Source organism: Pseudorca crassidens, chromosome 3 (genome assembly GCF_039906515.1).
Source record: "Pseudorca crassidens isolate mPseCra1 chromosome 3, mPseCra1.hap1, whole genome shotgun sequence".
In the NCBI taxonomy this organism is placed as follows: Eukaryota; Metazoa; Chordata; class Mammalia; order Artiodactyla; family Delphinidae; genus Pseudorca; species Pseudorca crassidens.
In genome coordinates, this window is record NC_090298.1 from 105,384,421 (window position 1) to 105,404,713 (window position 20,293).

General features: G+C 40.8%; 1 protein-coding gene across 3 annotated transcripts in view; it reads left to right on the top strand.

The window, feature by feature from the left end:
* MEGF10 (multiple EGF like domains 10) overlaps positions 1-20,293 on the top strand; it is a 368,384-nt gene that overhangs the window by 313,374 nt on the left and 34,717 nt on the right. For all 3 annotated transcript variants that reach the window (XM_067731618.1, XM_067731619.1, XM_067731620.1), the window contains 5 exons: positions 6,149-6,361; positions 12,875-13,049; positions 14,337-14,457; positions 15,263-15,426; positions 17,686-17,788. In XM_067731618.1, coding sequence (XP_067587719.1) covers positions 6,149-6,361; positions 12,875-13,049; positions 14,337-14,457; positions 15,263-15,426; positions 17,686-17,788 — 776 coding nt within the window. The remainder of the gene's footprint in view (positions 1-6,148; positions 6,362-12,874; positions 13,050-14,336; positions 14,458-15,262; positions 15,427-17,685; positions 17,789-20,293) is intronic.

The window sequence follows — 20,293 nt, forward strand, 5'->3', positions numbered from 1 at the left end:
TTAAAACAGTGCTGAAACTTGCAGATATTAGCTATTATTGTAGTGGAATGATTTCTATGAGCTGTATAAATACTAGCGATTATTTGAGTGATGTCTAGAAGCTATATAGATACTAGGTATCATTATATTTTGGTGATATCTGTGAATTAAGAATTCCTTTAACCTTCCTCTCTAATTTTTTTCTTTCTAAAATTCTGGTCTAATTTTATGACTTTTAATAAGATACTGTAGGGTGTTTCCCCACACACACACACTTAGATTCTGCACTTCCTTATTAAATTTTTTTATAAGTATTTGGTAATTTTTGAAAAATCCCATTTAAGTTTTGTTTTTTTTTTTTTCTTTTTTGCGGTACGTGGGCCTCTCACTGTTGTGGCCTCTCCCATTGCGGAGCACAGGCTCCGGACGCGCAGACCCAGCGGCCATGGCTCGCGGGCCTAGCCGCTCTGCAGCATGTGGGATCTTCCTGGACCAGGGCACGAACCCACGTTCCCTGCATCGGCAGGCGGACTCAACCACTGTGCCACCAGGGAAGCCCCCATTTAAGTTTTTAATTAGATATTTCTGGATAAAGAAGAACTTGCCTTTGAATATTTTTTTATTTAGCCACCCTACCAAACTTCTTAGTTAATTCTCATGTTATTTTTAGCAAATACTATGGTTATTTTATCATCTACAAATAAAGACAAGTTAGGCTCTTCTTTTCAAGATTTGTAATGATTATTTTATTTTCTTGAGTTGTTGCATTAATTTAAACCTCTGAATGAATGTTGACAAATAGAGGTAATAGTGGGAATTCCTGTCTTCTTCCTAATTTTATTGGAAATGGCTCCAGTATAGTTTCATGTTTGTTACTGTCTTTTTCATGCTTCAGTAGGTTTTTTTTTTAAGATTCTTTTTGATGTGGACCATTTTAAAAATCTTTATTACACTTGTTACAATGTTGCTTCTGTTTTATGTTTTGGTTTTTTGGCCGCGAGGCATGTGGGATCTTAGCTCCCCGACCAGGGATCGAACCAGCACCCCCTGCATTGGAAGGTGAAATCTTAACCACTGGACCACCAGGGAAGTCCCCTTGAGTAGTGATTTTTTTTTAAATTAATTATTTTTATTTTTGGCTGTGTTGGGTCTTCGTTTCTGTGCGAGGGCTTTAGTTGCGGCAAGTGGGGGCCACTATTCATCGCGGTGCGCGGGCCTCTCACTGTCGCGGCCTCTCTTGTTGCAGAGCACACGTTCCAGACGCGCAGGCTCAGTAGTTGTGGCTCATGGGCCTAGTTGCTCTGCGGCATGTGGGATCTTCCCAGACCAGGGCTTGAACCCGTGTCCCCTGCTTTGGCAGACAGACTCTCAACCACTGCGCCACCAGGGAAGCCCTGTTTTTTTTTTTTAATTCCTATTTTTATTAGGAACTTTTGTTAGTAGTATCTGTTTAATTTCATTAAAGACTTTTTCATCTTTTGTTAATATAACTACATATTTTCCTTAGTTTTTTGATGTTATGAAGTATTGACACCTTTAGCACATGGTTTTTACAACATGTAATTGGGCTACTCAGAAAGTTTTTGTGCCCTACATCCTGGTTTATGATTGTATTTTGGAAAATGATGTTGTTAGATGAGTTCTGGATCCATGTGGCATTAATATCTTAATATAGAAAGATAAGTCAGGAAAGGAGAGGCATGGGACCAAGCAGAACCCTAAATAATAGTTCTGTGTAATATTTTTGGACCCTAAAAATTTAAATATAATGGTTTTCTTGCCCTGTAGGGATTTAAGTCTCAAATTCAAGGAAACACAAAATCAACAAACATACAGGCCGGCTGATACTCATCTTTACATGATACAGGGAAAGGGGATAACATACAGGGAACATAACATACAGGGAAAGGGGATAACAGCTAATATTCAGGTGAGTTTTAGATTTGAGGCAAAGCTGGCAAAGAGCTAGAGAAAGAGAAGGAAAGTGAAGAGGGAACTTGCTTCTTGACTTGTTTTTATAACTGTTGTTTTTCCGATGAACTGATGACATGACTCCTGTTTTCAATTCTGCTCTCACTATCTGGGTTCAAGAGTTAACACATGCAGACACATACACACACACACAACACAATGACAACAAGCACATTTGTCATCGTGAAAGGGAAATAATAAGTGGTTATAGAACCATCTGTGGCAGGAGGTGTGGGGAAAGCAGCCCAAAGGCCTGGGGACTTGCCATTTCCCCTGTTTTGAGAAGTCAGCGAAACTTGATCACTGAGGTCAGATCAGAGGGAAACAGGTACCACCGTAGGCAGCTGGCCCAGAGCGTACCCAGGATGTGGTGACGGCCCTCCCAGCCAGAGAGAAAACAGAACAAACAAAACGGGCACCTTGTAAGCAGGCAGAGCAGATCATGGGATGCCCCCATAATAGGCTGTAGGGTTTGTGGGGCGGTTGAGAGGACAGCGTGGTGAGGAGATCTCATGCGGCACAGCCAAGTATGAGTGGTGAGAGCATGGCTTTCAGATCCTCACAAAAATTCTTCTGAAGGGGTTAAAAGAGTGTTCTTAATGCTGATGGGTTGTCATGGCATCATCGCACTGGGGCCTTTGATGGCCTAGCATGAGTCCATGTACATAATTGGTGCTCCTTACGCATTAGCTGAGTGGAGAGATCCGTGGATCAGTTATGGACTCTGTTAAGGTGAAGCCAGCCTGCCATGCTGTCTTCTGTACCACCCTGAAAGTGAAGAAGAATGTGGGCCAAAGGAGGTGAAGTCCAAAATTGGAGACAGGAATTGGGGGATGCAGAACTGGCCTTCAGTGGAGGAACTCTTTCCTGCTTCTGGGATTGTGGAAAAGGTGGCTCTTTCCCAGTGTTCTTTATATTTCCCCAGAGCAGCAGTTCTAGATGTTTGAAAGGTAGGCAGCCTATCTATTGATCCCAGTTTAATGAGGAATGTGATTCTTTCACACTAAATCATGGTTTGGCCCATTTATTCAGGTCACTCTTGGAGGGCCATGCTCAAAAGGACAAAGGAGAAAAAGGAAGCTGGCGCCCCTTATGTGCTAACTCACTTCCTTTTCCATAAGTTAACAGTGAGATGCAATATGATAATCAAAATGATATTCAAACAAGCCTGCGACCCTCACTGGTTTGGGTATTGGTGTCATGTTTTATGAGGTTATCTCTACTTAATGCTTGTCCATTTTTCCCAATTCCAGGGTATTATTCAAAATCTAAAAAAATAAAATAGGAACTTCACATTTTCATATTTCTACTATGGCCAATATTTATTGCTGTATTTTTATCTGCCTCTCTGCCATCTCTCCTAAGAAAATATTTCCTCTTTTAATGACTTCTAAAATTACTTTTCTTATTCCACATGGGACCACAAAAGCAACATTAAGGGCATAAAATTCGTTGGGAAATGATGCTTCTTTTAGAAAAAGCCCAAAAGGGAGATAAGACTGCTTGACAAAGACTTCTAATTCAGCCAATGAGAAGGATGTAAGCTACTTCATGATTGCATTTATTTTTAAGGTGGAAAATACCTACTTCTAGAAAGATATCCTACCATTTTGGTGTGGTAGGTGGAAGCAGACATAACTATTATTAATAGGATTCTCTTACAAGTACAACATTGACAAAAAACAAGTGGGAAGGTAAACCAAACTTTACTGGCTACTTCAGTAAGTAAAATTCAAATGGCTTTTTGCCATTTAAAACAGAAACTCAGTATGTTTAAGTATATGTTAGAAAGGTAAATATGGGTCAGGCCCAGCTATTATGGATTTTGTTTTCTCAGAGAGAAGGAAGTCCCTGCCAAGATAGGACAGAATAGACACACTGCTCCCCTGTCATTTGGTGGCAGACAGTTTTCCATGCTTCACGTTTTTATCCTGTTCCCCACTTTTAGAGCTGTGCTTTTTCCTGAGTTAAAATCCTGGAGTCCAAAGCATAACATTTGGGTTTCTTTTAGTGATTTTATTTACCTTGAGCATAACTTTTTCTTTTTTTCTGGTACTGCCTTGCAAGGATGTCTGGACAGACAGGTTGCCAAGCTGTCTTGCCAGCCTTTAGTGGAGCCATGAGGAGGCCCAATGATTGTCCTATAGCATTTCTTTCTCCAAAGTTTACATCTTTAAGGAGTAAACTAAGTGACTTGGCTTAGTAAAGCTTCTTACAAGTTAAAAATAGAGTACCTTTAAAAAATACTCTGGTCTAAAAATAGGTTTACTCATGTGTACCTTTGCAGCACACATCTGATTTTTGCTAAATAAACTTGGTTCAATTACTCCAGAACTTTTCTAATGCTTTGTTGAGTGGTTGATTTGAAGACTTTGCCATTGACAAGCCTAAAGATGTCTAGAGTCTGTGAAACTAAATTTGCAAGAGGTCCTTTTCCCTAAATACATGCCAGAACCAGAGTTAAGGAGAAAAATATCAAAGGGTTCTCAAGATTTATCCTCTGCCCTTAAATAGAATCCCATCCAGCCTTGGTATTGTTAGTCCTCACACCCTATCATTAAAAACTATGCAAAGCCTTGTGGAAAATGTTTGCTTTTCAGCCTCTTTGCTGTTGCTTTGAAGTCTGCTTGGATTCATTATCATGCACTTGCCCTTGCCCTGTACCCATTTGAAAAAATGCAGTGCTGACCTACATTTTGGACTCTGGGTCTGGCATGACTTGAGAGCCACATGGGAAGTGGCTGCTGAGACTCACAGAGGGTACCCTGCTTGTGGCAGCACTCTGGGTAGGCGAGACCCCGGCTTCCCCTCCCTTGGCAGAAAGGGCTCCTTCTGCTACAGAAAGTCCCTTCAAGTCACCTTGCCTGGTCAGAAAGAAACTTGGCTGGCCTGATAGCTAGTCTTGCGTTCCATGGAGCCATGATGATTTTCTCTTCTCAATTCCCTCCAGCAACTCAGCTTCCCACCAGATCCAACTTACCTAGAGCATATCCTTATGCCGGGACCACACTGTTAGGCCATTTTTTAAAAGACAATAAAGTGAATCTTTTTTCTTACTATTTAGTAGCCCTTCTTCCCAACAGAGGACAAAACCCCATTTAATAAAAATTTTCTGTTCGAGAACTCCCAGCATCTCTACCATCTCCTGGCAGGAGTTCCCCAGGTTGAAGTTGAGGACACCTCATTTCAGTAGCTCAGACTTTCCCACATCTAAGGAGGACTTTGTTTATTTAGCTACATAACTTTCTAAATGAGGAGCAGTGATTGCCATTCAGCTTTGAAAAGAGCAGATACATGGCTGAAATTAAAAATTAATGTCGATGTGAAAGCCAAGAGAATTAATATTTCATTTCAAGTTTGCTACAAAGTTTTCTCTTTGAAATGGGGAAAGCATATATCTTATTTTAATTGAAGATAGGTAATTTACAATGTTGTATTAGTTTCAGGTGTACAGCAATGTGATTATACATATTCTTTTCCAGATTCTTTTCCATTTTAGGTTATTAAAAGATATTGAGTATAGTTCCCTGTGCTATACAGGAGGTCCTTGTTGTTTGCCTATTTTGTATATAGTGGTGTGTACCTGTTAATCCCAAACTACTAATTTATCTCCCCCTGCCCACTACCCCCTTTGGTAACCGTAAGTTTGTTTTCTATGTCTGCAAGTCTGTTTCTGTTTTGTAAATGAGTTCATTTGTGTCATTTGTTTAGATTCCACATATAAGTGGTGTATGATGTTTGTCTTTCTCTGTCTGACTTACTTAATGTGATAACCTCTATGTCCATCCATGTTGCTGCAGATGGTATTATTTCATTCTTTTTTAGAGAAAGCATATATTTTAATTCCCTAATGATGGGCTGGGAACTCACACTAGGGCAGTTCATCTTCTCCCTTTCCTGGTATCTTCTAAAGTGCTATGTGTGCCTTTAGCAAGGACTAGGTGTAAAACATGCTTTTCATCCCAAGCTCATAATTTTATTTTGTTTTTGTTTTTGCTATTTCTTTAAACAGGTCATACTACTGTTACTACTATAATTTATCTTAATGCTTTTCATGTCTGTAATGGTACAATTACCAAATAAATGTCAAATTCAAAAAGGATATCGTTGTAAACGTAACAAAGCCTATCTGAATCAACTGTGTATTTCCACAAGGCACTGACTAATCTATTTTACGCTCCCGCCTCCTGCATGACAGGTGCCAGGATGAGTGTCCCGTTGGCACCTACGGAGTTCGCTGTGCAGAGACCTGCCAATGTGTCAATGGAGGGAAGTGTTACCACGTGAGCGGCTCCTGCCTCTGTGAAGCAGGCTTTGCTGGCGACCGCTGTGAGGCGCGCCTGTGTCCAGAAGGGCTCTATGGCATCAAATGTGACAAGTGGTGTCCCTGCCACCTGGACAACACTCATAGGTGAGGGTCAGCTGCCCCTGGAATGATGTGTCCTATTAAAGTTTTCACCGCAGTGTCCACTATTTAGAAGGAGGGATTGGCAGAGAGATTTCCACCCTGAGACCCTTCTTGCCTCTGGGTCATCCAGGGCAGGAACCACTAAGTAAACGGAAGTCTTTTCCACTTAATGGAACAAGTCAGAAGTGCTAAAATTGTTAGATGGCCGTGGATGGATATGAAACCCTATTCTCTATTAATGGCCACTAGAAAATATTAAACTTGCTGAGGTTAGTAGAATATATCCCTAAGAGAGGGACATTCCCTTAGAAGCAAAGATACAATGAGAGACATAGGTTAAGCCCAGTTTAGTATGTAAAACTATCACAAAATGATTCTCACTGCAGCCTCTTTTACTTGACGTCTGCCTAGCCAGGAAGTGTACTGGTGGAAGTTTTGTGACAGTGTGTCACGTGTGGTTGTGAGATATGTGTTCAGAATTGATTACTTGGACATAGAATTCATAGAGGTCTTTTGGCTCAAAAATTTCTCGAAGAATTTATGAACAGGAAACCAAGATCCCACCCACTTTTCTGTACCTTGTTTGCCCCTGAAAATATCTATCCAACCGTTTCTTCCTCTCCCTCCCCCAAGGACCAGATACATATCACTTAAAGTTCTGGGCCTCGTTTGCATACTGCTGGAAAAGTTGAGTTTGAGAAAAATGCAGTGCATTGTATAGCAGTTCAGATGACACCAGAATTACCTTCATTTGCGTTCAGCACAACTGTTACTTCATTTATGTTTCTGAAAGGTAACTTGTGACCACGTCAAATCTCAAATGCACAAAAGTTAAAAGTAAATAGAAGCCTGTAGTGGATCTCTTCTTTAAACCTTTGTTGGGAGCCAAAAAGAAAAAAAAAAAGAAAAGGACTTTGCACTGTGTGTGTGTGTGTGTGTGTGTGCTGAAATACATTTTAGTGGGACATATCAAAGAAGGGCATTCTTTTTCTTTTTTTTTTTTTTGTGATACACGGGCCTCTCACTACTGTGGCCTCTCCCGTTGCGGAGCACAGGCTCCGCACGTGCAGGCCCAGCGGCCATGGCTCACGGGCCCAGCGGCTCTGCGGCATGTGGGATCCTCCCGGACCGGGGCAAGAACCCATGTCCCCTGCATCGGCAGGCGGACTCCCAACCACTGCACCACCAGGGAAGCCCAAGAAGTGCATTCTTAATGTGTCTCAAGCAACTTAGTAAGCTACTTTAGTCAACTTCTGGTTTTCTTCATTGGAAAATATTGCCACTCTTTACATGACAGTTTGGGGAGTAAAAATGAATAATCTCTGCAGGATTTTGTTTTTCAACTCTTTAGTGTTGAAGGAGCTGGCAGGATTAGGGACAAGTCATAAGTTTGGCTCATTAGTTTGGCTCAAGTCATTAGTAATGGCTAAGGACTTTTTAATGCCAGTTTAATGCCAGTGCTGTTTCGTTGTATACAGATGCAGCCTGAAATCAAATAGATTAATAAACCTATACAAAGGATCTCTGCTATGAGAAGGATTGGAGAAGCAGAGGAAATGTTGATTTTGTTGGAATTAGTTACCATATTAGTAGCTGCAGGGTGCAAGTGGACAGTTTTTAGGTTGACGTCAGTACCATATAATTTTGACATAGGTCATGTGTACCTAAGCATGTACGCTTTAACAAACAAGTACATGAACTTATTTGATAGTCACATAGATCAAAAGAACACTAAAATCTGTCTAATAATGTATAACAAATAATCAGAAGATTAAAAAACAATTAGCCTATGAAGTGGCTTCTCTAGATAATGACAGCTATTTTTTAAAATTAGCTTGTACAAATTTCTGTTAAGACCAGTTGAATGTTGATTATATGACTCTGCCTTTTTGAATTCACAGTTGAAGCCACCCATCTATTCTTATATCTTGAACTTCTATGTAAAATTCCTAGAAACACAAGGTTCCCTTTGAACCAAAAGGCATAGAATCTTTGTATTAATTGAAAGTCTAACTTACCATTTAATCAGGCAAGAGTGTAGCTTACTATTGCATAATACATGATGTATATTTATCCTAAAAGTCTTTGTCATAATTAATGAAATAACTAATGCACACTATCAGTTTACAGTGTCTTTAGGTAAATTTTTAGTTCTGTGGATATGTCTGTATTGACATATATTGAAGCCGTATATTTGAGTAAGGGTTTGTATCAGTTAGTTTTGCTGCATAAAAAAAAACCCTACCCTAAACTTAGTGGTCTAAAACAACAATTATTTGTTAACTGATGATTTTTTGCTTGATTCTTTGGGCTGGGCTCAACTTGGTGGTTGTTCTGCTGGTCTGCCTATGTTCAGCTGGAAGATCAACTAGAGGCTGGAATTCCTCACTCACAAGTCTAGCATTTAGCTAGGTGATGGGAGTGACTGAGCCATATGTCCCCAGCATCTAACAGGTTAGCCTGGGCTTCTGTAAGTGGTGACTGGCTTCCAACAGCAGCAAGAGAGAGGGCAAGCCCCAACATGGAAACACTTTTCAAACCTTTGGTTATTGTCATGTTTGCTAATGTCCTTTTAGACAAAGCAGGTAACACAACCAAGTCTAGATTTGTTACACTCCACCTCTTAGTGGGAGGAGTTACAAAGCGTTTGTAGCCATTTTTATTTTGCAAGCTATCGTAAGGTTGAAATTAATTTAAATATATTTATAAGTGATATTAGTATTTTAAATTACAGCACTGTTATAGAGCCTAAGGACACTGTGAACTGGACTTCTTAAAACTAACTTTTATAGTGGAAATGATTTTGAACAGGAAAACAAAATTCAAGATTCACTGAGATTCCACATGGGATATGTATATTAGCTCTTGTTAATAAGGACATTTAATAGCTGTGGGCAATCAGGGTGTGCCTATTTGCAAATGCCACCTAATTGTCATATATTTGAGCATGAATAATATCTAAGGAAATGAATAAAAGGAAGTTCAATGATTCATTCTATTTTAGCCAATATTATATAGGATACCTGTAATAATTTAACTCTTAAACTGAAAAACTTTACTAGAATATTTTTATCTAGTTATATATGTGTAAAAAATAGTAGATATTCCTATCTATGTTTAATCCGATCTTCATATTACACAGAGCAATCTGTTCTTTAGAAAGAAATCAGGTAGGAGGATATTACCCTTCAACCTCCACTCTGCTGCTCTAACAACAACACGTAAATCTCATTACCAATTAAGCTGCCTGCATGAGAACCCATCAAATGCCTCCAAAGTGCTCTGGCTTCCTACATATAATTACAAATTGCAGAATACTAATTTTGGTGTCAATCAATTTGAGAACCAGTGTGCTGCACTAATACTCAGTGGGGGGCATTGAATATCAATTTCTCTGCCTGCCTCTAGCTTAGTTCAATTCTCTGTCCCCGAATTGTCTATTCTGCTTAACATTTATATCTATACCATGAATATTATTTTCTACCTTTTAATGTAGAATAATATTTTCTATCAAAATATGTCCTTTTTTTAAATAGTATCTTAAGGTGAACTACTTTAACCAATCCATCACTTGGAATATTTCTTTTCTTTTTGTCATATGTAGGGCCTTTCTAAAATAAACTTAAATTTGTCCATGCTTCTTGCACAATACAAGCTTTTATTGGTCCTGCTACCCCTTTTATCCTTGCAGTTTTAAAATTTAAATTTTAGCAATTCTTTTTCATATATAGACCTCCTAGCAGGCTGCTATCAAACTTCCTTTTCCTTTGGTGTGAAAACAAAGAAAGAAATCTGGGTTCAAGTTTGATTCTGCCACTACCTGTGCAAGACTTTGAATAAATTCCTTTCCAGGTCTCTCTTCCCTCATTTATAAAATGGAATCATACCTAACACTGTGAGCATTAAATGAAATCATGCACATGGATTGCTTAGCATGGTGTTAGCATACATTCAGTGCTAGTCTGTGCACCTGCTTACAATATCATCATAAATGTCACTTAAGTGACTGTCTCCTGCAATTAATGGTGATTCCTTTTAAGTCATAAATTTGACATTTAAAAAACTAATTTTAGGGGAAATCTGGCCTTTGTATGCAGACATACAGATTATAATTTAACATTGCTGGATGACTTCGAGAGATCAGGGGAAGCAGATTTGTGTGGGAAAGCACGATCCCTGGAGTCAGACCCCACCACACATCAACTGTTGACAGTTTCACTTGTTCGCTCGATCAGTGCTTACCGTGGGCTACTGTGCCCACGGCCAGGTGACAAAACACCCTGAATTCTTGTCCTCATGGAGCTGGAAGTCTAAATGGGAAAGAAGACAGGGGAAGGATTATAAAAATAAACATAAGATTACAGATTGTGATAGGTGAGATGAGCAGGGTGCAGTGAAAGAGAATAATAGGAGAGACCTAACTGAAACATGAGTGGTCAGGGAAGGCCTCTCTAAGTAAGAGAGATTTAAGCTGAGCCTGGAAGGAGAAGATGGAGAGAGCTAGGCCAGGAGTGGGGAGACAGCATTCCTGGCAAATGGAATAGCCCATGTGAAGCCCTTAAGTTGAAAAACCTCAATGCTCTTACAAACTAAAAGAAATCTATTGCGGTTGAACATAGTAATAAAGAGAGAATAACGATGAAAGAAGAGGTCGGAAAGAAGGCAGTAGCCAAATGATGAAGGCCTATGGGCTATATTTAGGGTCATCATATATCTGGTGTCACAGGAACTGTTTGGTTTAGGCCTATTGCCCTAATGTAATTATTAGTAACTCCCTCTTCACTCTTAAAAATGTCCTGGTTTAGACAATAAATAATCTTCACTCTAGCTGTATTAAACAGTATGGATTTTATTCTGAGTGTAGGCTTCAAAGAGAGTCTTTGAAGAATTTTAAGGAAAATGATACCATATGATCTACTTTTTAGGTGATGAGGCATGAGTGAATGCAGGGAAGAAAGTCGGAAGGCTATTCAGGAGTGTAGGAGAAAGATGACCTTGCCTTGGAGTGGGATGGTGACACTGAAGATGGAGCGATGTGGATAGATTCAAGACATATTTTGGAGTTAGAATGGTTAGGTCCTAGTGATGAAGTTAATATGGGAGATGAGGGAGAAGGAGTTATCAAGGATAACTGTGAGGTTTTTAGCTTAAACCACTGAGTGGCTGGTGGTGCCATTACTTCAGTGGAAAGCAGTTGAAAGGAAACACTGAGTGAGGAATGAAGAAAGGGAAGAACCAGAGCTCCGTGTTTGATGGTTAAATTTGAAAAGTCATGGAGATGCCAGGTATTTTGCCCAAGGATAAATAGCAGATAAGTAGATCTGAGTAGTTCTAAGTTGATTTGAGATTCAAACTCTTATCTTATGAGTCCAAACCTTATATACCCAAGAAACCATCTTAAATGTAGAGTTGTGCTTGAATATTTCTTCCTGTCATGTTTCCTGAGTAATGCTTGTGACGGATGCCTAGGCCTTTGCTTCTGGGCACTTAGTCGCAATAGGGACCTAAAAGTATATTTAAATAAATTTCTAAAAATGAGTAACAAACTATCTAACCCACAGGCCTTTTCTTTAAGAAAAAGAGATAGGAAATGAGATTATGGGGTGTGGCTGAGACCCTCACTTGACAGATTAGGATGTCAGGCACAGGGAGGTTATGTGTTTTCACTGATGTTGACCAGGTAGTGGGAGAGCTGGAATGTACAGTCTCAGTCTTCATCCCTTCCAGGTCATGGTTTTTTTGCAGAAAATCTATGAACAGTCCTCCGGTGAGAGGTCATTTAGCAAATGTCTGGATGAAACAGTGGGTTTTGTTGTTGGCCTGAGTTAAGGGGAGGGTTTTATCTCCATCAGGGGAGAAACACCATCTTCAACAGTCTTTCAGTTGTGAGCAGAGCTAGTTTGATTGTTCAGATTTTCCTTTGGCGAGAAGCACATGTGTTTTGAGTGTTACAGAGCACCCTGTTGTGTGAGCCTCGCTAACCCGTGCCTCTTAGCGCAGCTGATGTGTCCATTTGCTATGGGGTGACAGCTGGCTGCCCGGCCCATCAATGCGACTGCTGTTTCAGGTAGAGACAGCTGCTCTGCCACCAGGTATGGGGAGCCGAGAGAAGAAATAGACTAAAAAGGTTGCTGCTCCTGGAGTTCCTTGGACATCACTCTGGTGAACTGACTTGGTAGTGTTCATTGGATGGAGTTCTTTAGATAGTCTCCTCTAGTTGACATCTTATCAAATTAGTGCTTTCACTTTACAAAAATTAAAATGAGTTTCAGACAAAAGGACACAGTTGTTTAGAGTCATCCTGCTAGAACATGATGCTGATTTCATGCAACATTTGTGGTACCAATCAGGTTTCAGCCGATTAATTAAATCATACCAAGACTGGGAATGAAGTTTAAATGATCGTGCATGGAATTACCCACACATTTAATGATCATGGCTAAAGCAACATTTGCACGGGCCTTGGGTGTCATGTTTACCCGAGAGTGACTTGCTCCTTTCATCCACGTCTCTCAGCTGTCACCCCATGTCTGGAGAGTGTGCCTGCAAGCCAGGCTGGTCAGGACTCTACTGTAATGAGACCTGTTCTCCTGGATTCTACGGGGAAGCTTGCCAACAGATCTGCAGCTGCCAAAACGGGGCTGACTGTGACAGTGTGACAGGAAAGTGCACCTGTGCCCCAGGATTCAAAGTGAGTGGCTTGGGCTGTGGAGGAAGGAGATAAGGGGTGCAGCTTGGAGCATATTGATACCATGATTTATATGACCTTTTCTGAAGTCCAGTGAATGTGCTAAAAATCAATCACATCATTAACAAGAAAGAAAATGAAGAGAAAAGTAATAATAAGAGATATACTTACCTGAGAATGATAACTGGGCAAGCCGGTGAGACTATAAAGTGGCATTAATATTTAATTATTTAATTAATATATGTCATGAAGTAAGATGTATTTTAATTATTCCTTATGTAATTATTTTATCATGTTTTATAGGTAGCAAAGAAATTTTCCAAGTAGGATATGTATTATTGTCAACCGTTTTTGTTTTAATTCCATGCAATTTGAAGGTGCATACTACATCGTTAGCATTTATTATATATTAATATCCAAGGATTAGTAGTATATAAGTTTTTCAGTCCCTTTGAGAATCTAGACCTTTCCAATATGCCTATAAGCTAACAGAAAAGAATTTTGCCTAGTTTCCAGGATTTCTTAGCAACAGATTAGAAATTTTTGTTTTGAAGGAAAATGGGTTGTTCTTGAGTTATTTTCTCCCCTTTTTGAGAGAACATTAAACTGTGAAGAATGTTGATGATTACTCCAGAGCACATAATATAGAATGAGTGAGTCATAAAGTCTCAGAGCTGAGATCTTTACAGGATTTTCTAACCTGTGTCACAATTCTTTGGTTGAGCCCTTGAATTATCCTTAAGAGTCTTCTGTTTTTAAAGGAGGGTGACCTCCAGTCACCTTTGGTAACCAACTTCTATGTTTAAAAGCTCCCTGTCAGATAATAAATTGAATCATGCTGCTGGCTGAGTGTGTTCTATTCCTTTGCCTCACCCGCTAATCGTATTACATGTTATACAAGGCAGTCTAGGAAGCATTGCAATTTAATGTATAGTTCATATTTATGTTTATTGACAGTAATTGTACAGCTACAGTTTGTTGTTCTATATCTACTTGTCTGAGCAAGGACAGAGGGTTTTGAATTTATTTATTACCAAGGAAAACTAATGAAGGCAGCAGGCTTTTTGGGGGTCCTATTCAATACTGTATCCTAAATATAGGCCAGCTAGCATTGCCCTTGAATCTGTACAATTAGTATAGTGGTGATGTTATAATAACTCTTAAAAATACAATGTGTTAAAATTAGAGAGGGACTGTAATTAGAATGGACAAGATATATTTTTGTTCATTTGTGTTGGCCTTATTTCATGTGGTAAAATTGCATGCATTTTCCTATTTGCGCCCATCTAGGGAATTGACTGCTCTACCCCATGCCCTCTGGGAACCTATGGGATAAATTGTTCCTCTCTCTGCGGCTGTAGAAACGATGCTGTCTGCTCTCCTGTGGATGGGTCTTGTACTTGCAAAGCAGGTGAGTGGGTGAATGAGTCTGTTACCTGATCCTAGTCCTGTTAACTCCTAAAAGCACAGGAAAGAAACTTTAACTAGGATTCTAGCTCCAGCTGTGCAGAAATACGGTGCCTGGACTCAGCAAGACCCTTAGCCAGGGAGAGCTCTCCTGCTTTCGTGAGTCAAAGGGAGAGGCTCACATGAGATTATCTCTGAAGTCGCTGCCAGCTCCAAAAGTCTGTGAGTCTCTGTGCTTTGGTGAAGCGTAAGCAAGCAGACATGTGTCCATTCCCCTAAATTGATTGGTCTGGAGTCCTGACAAGAATGCAGCCAAGCACCTGATTGTACGTGGGGGCCGGATCGTGTTTATTCACAGTTGCTGCAGCAGCCGGCATCCTGGATACTCACTGTTCATGGTTCATGGGCTCCTGCTTTAAAGATGGGGTTGTTCTTTCAAACGCAAACTTTCCTTCTCCCTCCCATATAAATATTTCATTTGCTGACCTGAACAAAACTCAGCACCCCACAATGTGCATCACTGCGCATTAGACAGTGAGTGATGTACGTTGTGCAACTTCACTTCATCTCTCTTCCCCCAGTAGCCCGGTAGTGCTTCTCAGCGTTGGCATCCTTGACAGCTGTGCGGGTGCTTTAGCTCATTTCTGATAGAGGCTTTACGTGGCAGAGCCAATGCTCCCTGAGCTGTGGCAGGGGCACTTCTGTGCACCTCTGAGATGTTTCTCAGGTGAAGAGTGGCTTGGAAAGGCTGGGCAGAGCTCCCTGCTGCCTTTGTTTGCTCACGTGCCCTGGCACTCTTGTCGTGGCAGGCTGGCACGGGGTGGACTGCTCCATCAGCTGTCCCAGTGGCACATGGGGCTTTGGCTGTAACTTAACATGCCAGTGCCTCAACGGCGGAGCCTGCAACACCCTGGATGGGACCTGCACCTGTGCACCTGGATGGCGTGGGGAGAAATGTGAATTTCCCTGCCAGGTATGACCCAACTGGGAGGGCCGGGAGGAGCTGATGCCAGAGGGTTAGCTTATTTTTGCAGACTTCATGATTTAAAGTGCCTGGTAGTGAACCAAACCATAGTGACTACTAGAAGAATTGAGGTGTTTCAACTCAGATTGGATACAGGATAGGAAAAGGAATAGATGTGGAAATTAGTTAGGCAGCTTTGTGAGAATCCCTCCCTTCCTCTCTCTCCTGGTTCCCGCCACCATTCCCCTCTGTTTTCTCTATTCTAATATACCCATATCTTCGTGGCAGCCAGTAACCAGCATTTGTCAAACACCCAGTGTATGCCTGTCAACTCTCCAAATATTGTGTTTCCATTATAATGGAAATCCTCCAGGCTTTGGGGTGGAAAGTGGCAGGACATTGAAAGGGGGTGGTGATGGTGTCACAGAAAGCCTCAGTGAGGTGGGGAAAGGTTTGGAAACAGCTGCCTTTTAACACAGATATCTCTGAAGTAACACAAATCTCCACAGATTTCCATGGTTCAAGGCTGACTCTGTTCCCTTGACCTACTTTGGAGGCACCCATCATCAGAACCCCTGTGCCGAGTGTGCCGCAGGCCAACAGGGTGGGCAACGGGTAGTGCATTCTGTAGTAACAGCCCATTTCACTTGCTTCCTCTCACGCACGGGGCCAGTTTCCTTCCCTCTTTTCCATTGCTCTCTCTCCCTACGCTCCCGAGCCATTAAGCATTCTCTCAGTGGTGTGTGTTCTCTGCCTCCCGGGGATCATCTGATGGTGAGGTGACACCATGACCCCCTGAACTGGCCCCCTCGAGGGGGTCCTTCCACAGAGCGCTTTTCTCCCTGGGCTTCCTCCTCATTAAGTGCAGCCCATTTGGCAGCTAGAGAGCATCTCACCGGAGGCTATTCCATGCCCTCCAAACCCCTGGGACAAAGTTAGCTTAGCTTTGCCTCCTGTCATCCACCAGTGAACAGATTATCAGTGCTCTGAGGTGGGCTTGAAGATCACCCTTCACTCCCAGTCTGAGTGTGGACAAAGCAAAGCCCCCAGTCCTTTTTTTCGTATATTATTAGATGCATTAATAAATCAGCAAAGGCTGAAGATGGTTTAGTGGCTCACACTGTAGCAAAGCTAAATCCTATAAGCCAGAACAAACATTAGTAGAACCTAAAAGTGTTTTTTTAATATTTTATTTTAGTAAGCACTAGACAAATGATTATGCCATCTAACACCCACTACCTGTTTAATGCTGGTTCTCGGTGCCTCCCTGTTGGTAATTTTGCGGCTTGGTGCTGTGGGAGGTTTGTAGTACTCTCCCTCAGTCAGGACCTGGCAAAAGAGCAGGGCTTATAAATGCAGAACTTTCATTCCTCTCCCACAAACTAAATGATCACGTCCGTGAAGAGTCTCATCTCTGCTGGACCACCAACGTGGACGTGCATGTGAAAACATTAAGGTCTGGGAGGGGATGAGGGCGGGGGTGGGGGTGGGGGTGGTGCCGACACACACTGCATCCTGGCTCAGGAGGTTGAATCAGAATGTTTCATGTGGTTTAGATGGCATCATGGAGAGGAGGATGCTAATTAGGAAAAGTGACAAAAGATGTTAATTTCTCCTAGGTCTATGTATCTCATTGGCAATTTATGGAAATGAGCTTCATCATTAGAACTGTTATTTTTAAAGTTTTAGGCTTTCTTTATGTGGGTCAGGGACTTCCCTTTTCACTAATGAATAGAATGCCTTGTGGGAGAATAAAATTCTGGAGCCGTGTATGGTGGCAGATGTTAACTTATTGTGGTGATCATTTCACAATATAAACAAATATCGAATCATTATATTTTAGACCTGAAACTAATAAAATGTATGTCAGTTATACCTCCATGGGGGAAAATAAATGCCCTGTAAGGAGTACTGAAATATTTTATAAAAATCTTTAGGAACAAAAAGACAGTATTTTTATGAGTTGTGGCTCATGGTAAGATAAATATTATTTTAATTAATTGGCATGTTTACCTATATTTGGTTTGGCATAGTTGGTTCACCATTCGTATGGTAGACATAAACTAAGGTTTGGGCGATTTAAAAATGCTTACCTCTTGCAGCCTAGCCTATATTTGGGGGGCCAAGAAGACATGGGAAGAGGTGATTGTAATGCATGCTGCTGAGAGGTGTTTGGGAGGGGAGGGTGCTGTTTCTGAAACGGCTGACTGAGGTCCCTCTCATCTCCCACCATGGGATTCCCATCCCTCATTGCTATCTTCCATGCAGGATGGCACGTATGGGCTGAACTGTGCCGAGCGCTGTGACTGCAGCCATGCGGATGGCTGCCACCCCACCACGGGCCATTGCCGCTGCCTCCCCGGATGGTCAGGTGAGAACCAAGGGCCACTACTTGAAATGGGAAACTACTTGAAATGGGAAACACGCCAACTTGTGCCTAGCGCTGTTCCTTGCTACCTCAGAGAAACATGCACAGGTCAACTTTTCAGAAAAAATTGAAAATATGGTAAAGTCTCCAGGAGGCGGACAAATTTTTACCCAAGAAGTATTACTGCTAGGCCTAATTAATCTGTAATCCAGGGATGACTTTTTGTTGAATCAGGCAAGAGCAATTCTCTTGAGCCTTCTGGTATGGATGTTACGGAAAAACCTGAACGAACTTTTTGGCCAACCCAATAAACTATCAGAATTCACGTCATCAAGAAGGGAAAATTGTGAATTGCTGTGAAGAGTTTAGCAAGACCTCTGTGGTATTTTTGAGCATTGAGGAAAGAATGATTGAAATAAACCATAAGAAAATAAGTTCACCTCAGTGAGGCAAAACTATTAAATAGTTTTATGGTTAATATGCAAATATTAAAATATTTATTACTAGAAATATTTCTTACAATAATATTTGTCTTAAAAATTCATAATATGGGGCTTCCCTGGTGGTGCAGGGGTTGAGAGTCTGCCTGCCGATGCAGGGGACACGGGTTCGTGCCCCGGTCCAGGAAGATCCCACGTGCTGCGGAGCAGCTGGGCCCGTGAGCCATGGCTGCTGAGCCTGCGCGTCCGGAGCCTGTGCTCTGCAACGGGAGAGGCCACAACAGTGAGAGGCCCACGTACCGCAAAAAAAAAAAAAAAAAAAAAATTCATAATATGATTGAGGACAAATTTTCTAACCACAAGGTAGAAGTTTCTCCTTATTTATATGGCTTCTTGGTTTCAGCCAGGAAGTTTATCAAACTAACAGTGGTCTTGGAAGAAGAACCATGTTTTTACTTAGGATATATAGACTTGGGAGATGGCACTAAATGCCCAGGCAAATTGGGATCTTGCTCTTCTTTTTGATATGTCAATTCAAGGGTGTTCTAAGAAGACAAAAGAAGCCAAAAAATAGAATTTTAAACACTCATTAAGAAAAATTACTAATGGGAATGCAATAGGAAAGTTATCGGATATTGGAAAGAATGAACTGAATATATTGATGAACATTTCTTCTGTAAGTAAATTGAAATATTAAATGCTGATTGCCAACTTAGAGTGAAATCCTGTTAAACTGGAGACAGGATTAGAGGTAGATAAATGCACCAAAACTTTCGTTTAAAATTATATTCTCATTGGAAGTCATTTGTGTGTGCCTTTGTATATATTTGTGTCTAAATATATTTGTATATATATTTAGAGAAGAGAGAGGGATTTGTAAGACAGAGCTGCTTCCATATTGGTGATTCTTCAGTATCCTCGAGAATAGTTTTTTAACTTGTCCTCTAAAAGAGAAATTGATGGTAACAAGCCCCGTATTCTCTTCAGTGATGGTTCATATTTTCAGAAGATGGGTCTTTCAGAGAAGACTCTTAGCCTCCATACCAGAGTTGTCATGTTGAGGAAATTATGGAGTGGCCTTACCTTTTAGCAAAAATGCACACAAAGAAGACTCTAGAGAAATAATAATAAGTAATGCTTATTGAGCGCTTACTGCAGGCTTACAGCTCTATGAGGTAGAAAATATTATTTTCTCCTTTTTACAGATGAGGAAACTGAGGCAAAGAGAAGTTAAGTGGCCTGACCCAGAGTCCCAGAGTCAGTAAACATGAGAAATGGGATTTGCACCAATGCTGTCCCACCATGTAGCCAGCTCTCTTAACTTTTACACCCTACTGCCATGCATGGACTTAGTCCAAGAAGTGCTGGGGGGAGAGGGAAGTTACGCTGAGATTTATTTTCAGCGTGGATGAAGACTTCTGAGAATTATATGAGAGGACCATGGTGCTCAGTGCTGATAACTAGCAACCTTTTTATAGATAGATAGGTAGGTAGGTAGGTAGGTAGGTAGATAGATAGACTCACATATCATAGAATTCACCTATTTAAAGTGTAGAATTCAGTGGTTTTTAGTGTATTCCAGCAATTGTACTGCCATTACCACTATCAATTTTAGAAGATCTTCATTACCACCCCACAACAAAAACCCTATTAGTACCTATTAGCAGTCATTCTGCATTTACTCCCAACTCACCCTCCTACACCCTTCTCTCTACTCTAGGCAACCACTAATCTACTTTCTGTTTCTGTAAACTTGCCTATTCTGGATATTGTATAGATTCATATAATATGTGGTATTTTGTAACTGGATTCCTTCTCTTAGCATATGTTTTTAAGGTTCATCCATATTGGAGCATATATCAATACTTCATTCCTTTTGACTAGCAAATAATATTCCATTGTGTGGATAGGCAACATTTTATTTACCCATTCATCAGTTGATAGACATTGGGGTTGTTCCCACCTTTTTGGCTATTATGAAAAATACTGTTATGAACATTCTTGTACAGTTTTTGTGTGGATGTATATATTTTAGGTATACACTTAGGCGTGGAATTGCTGGGTTGTA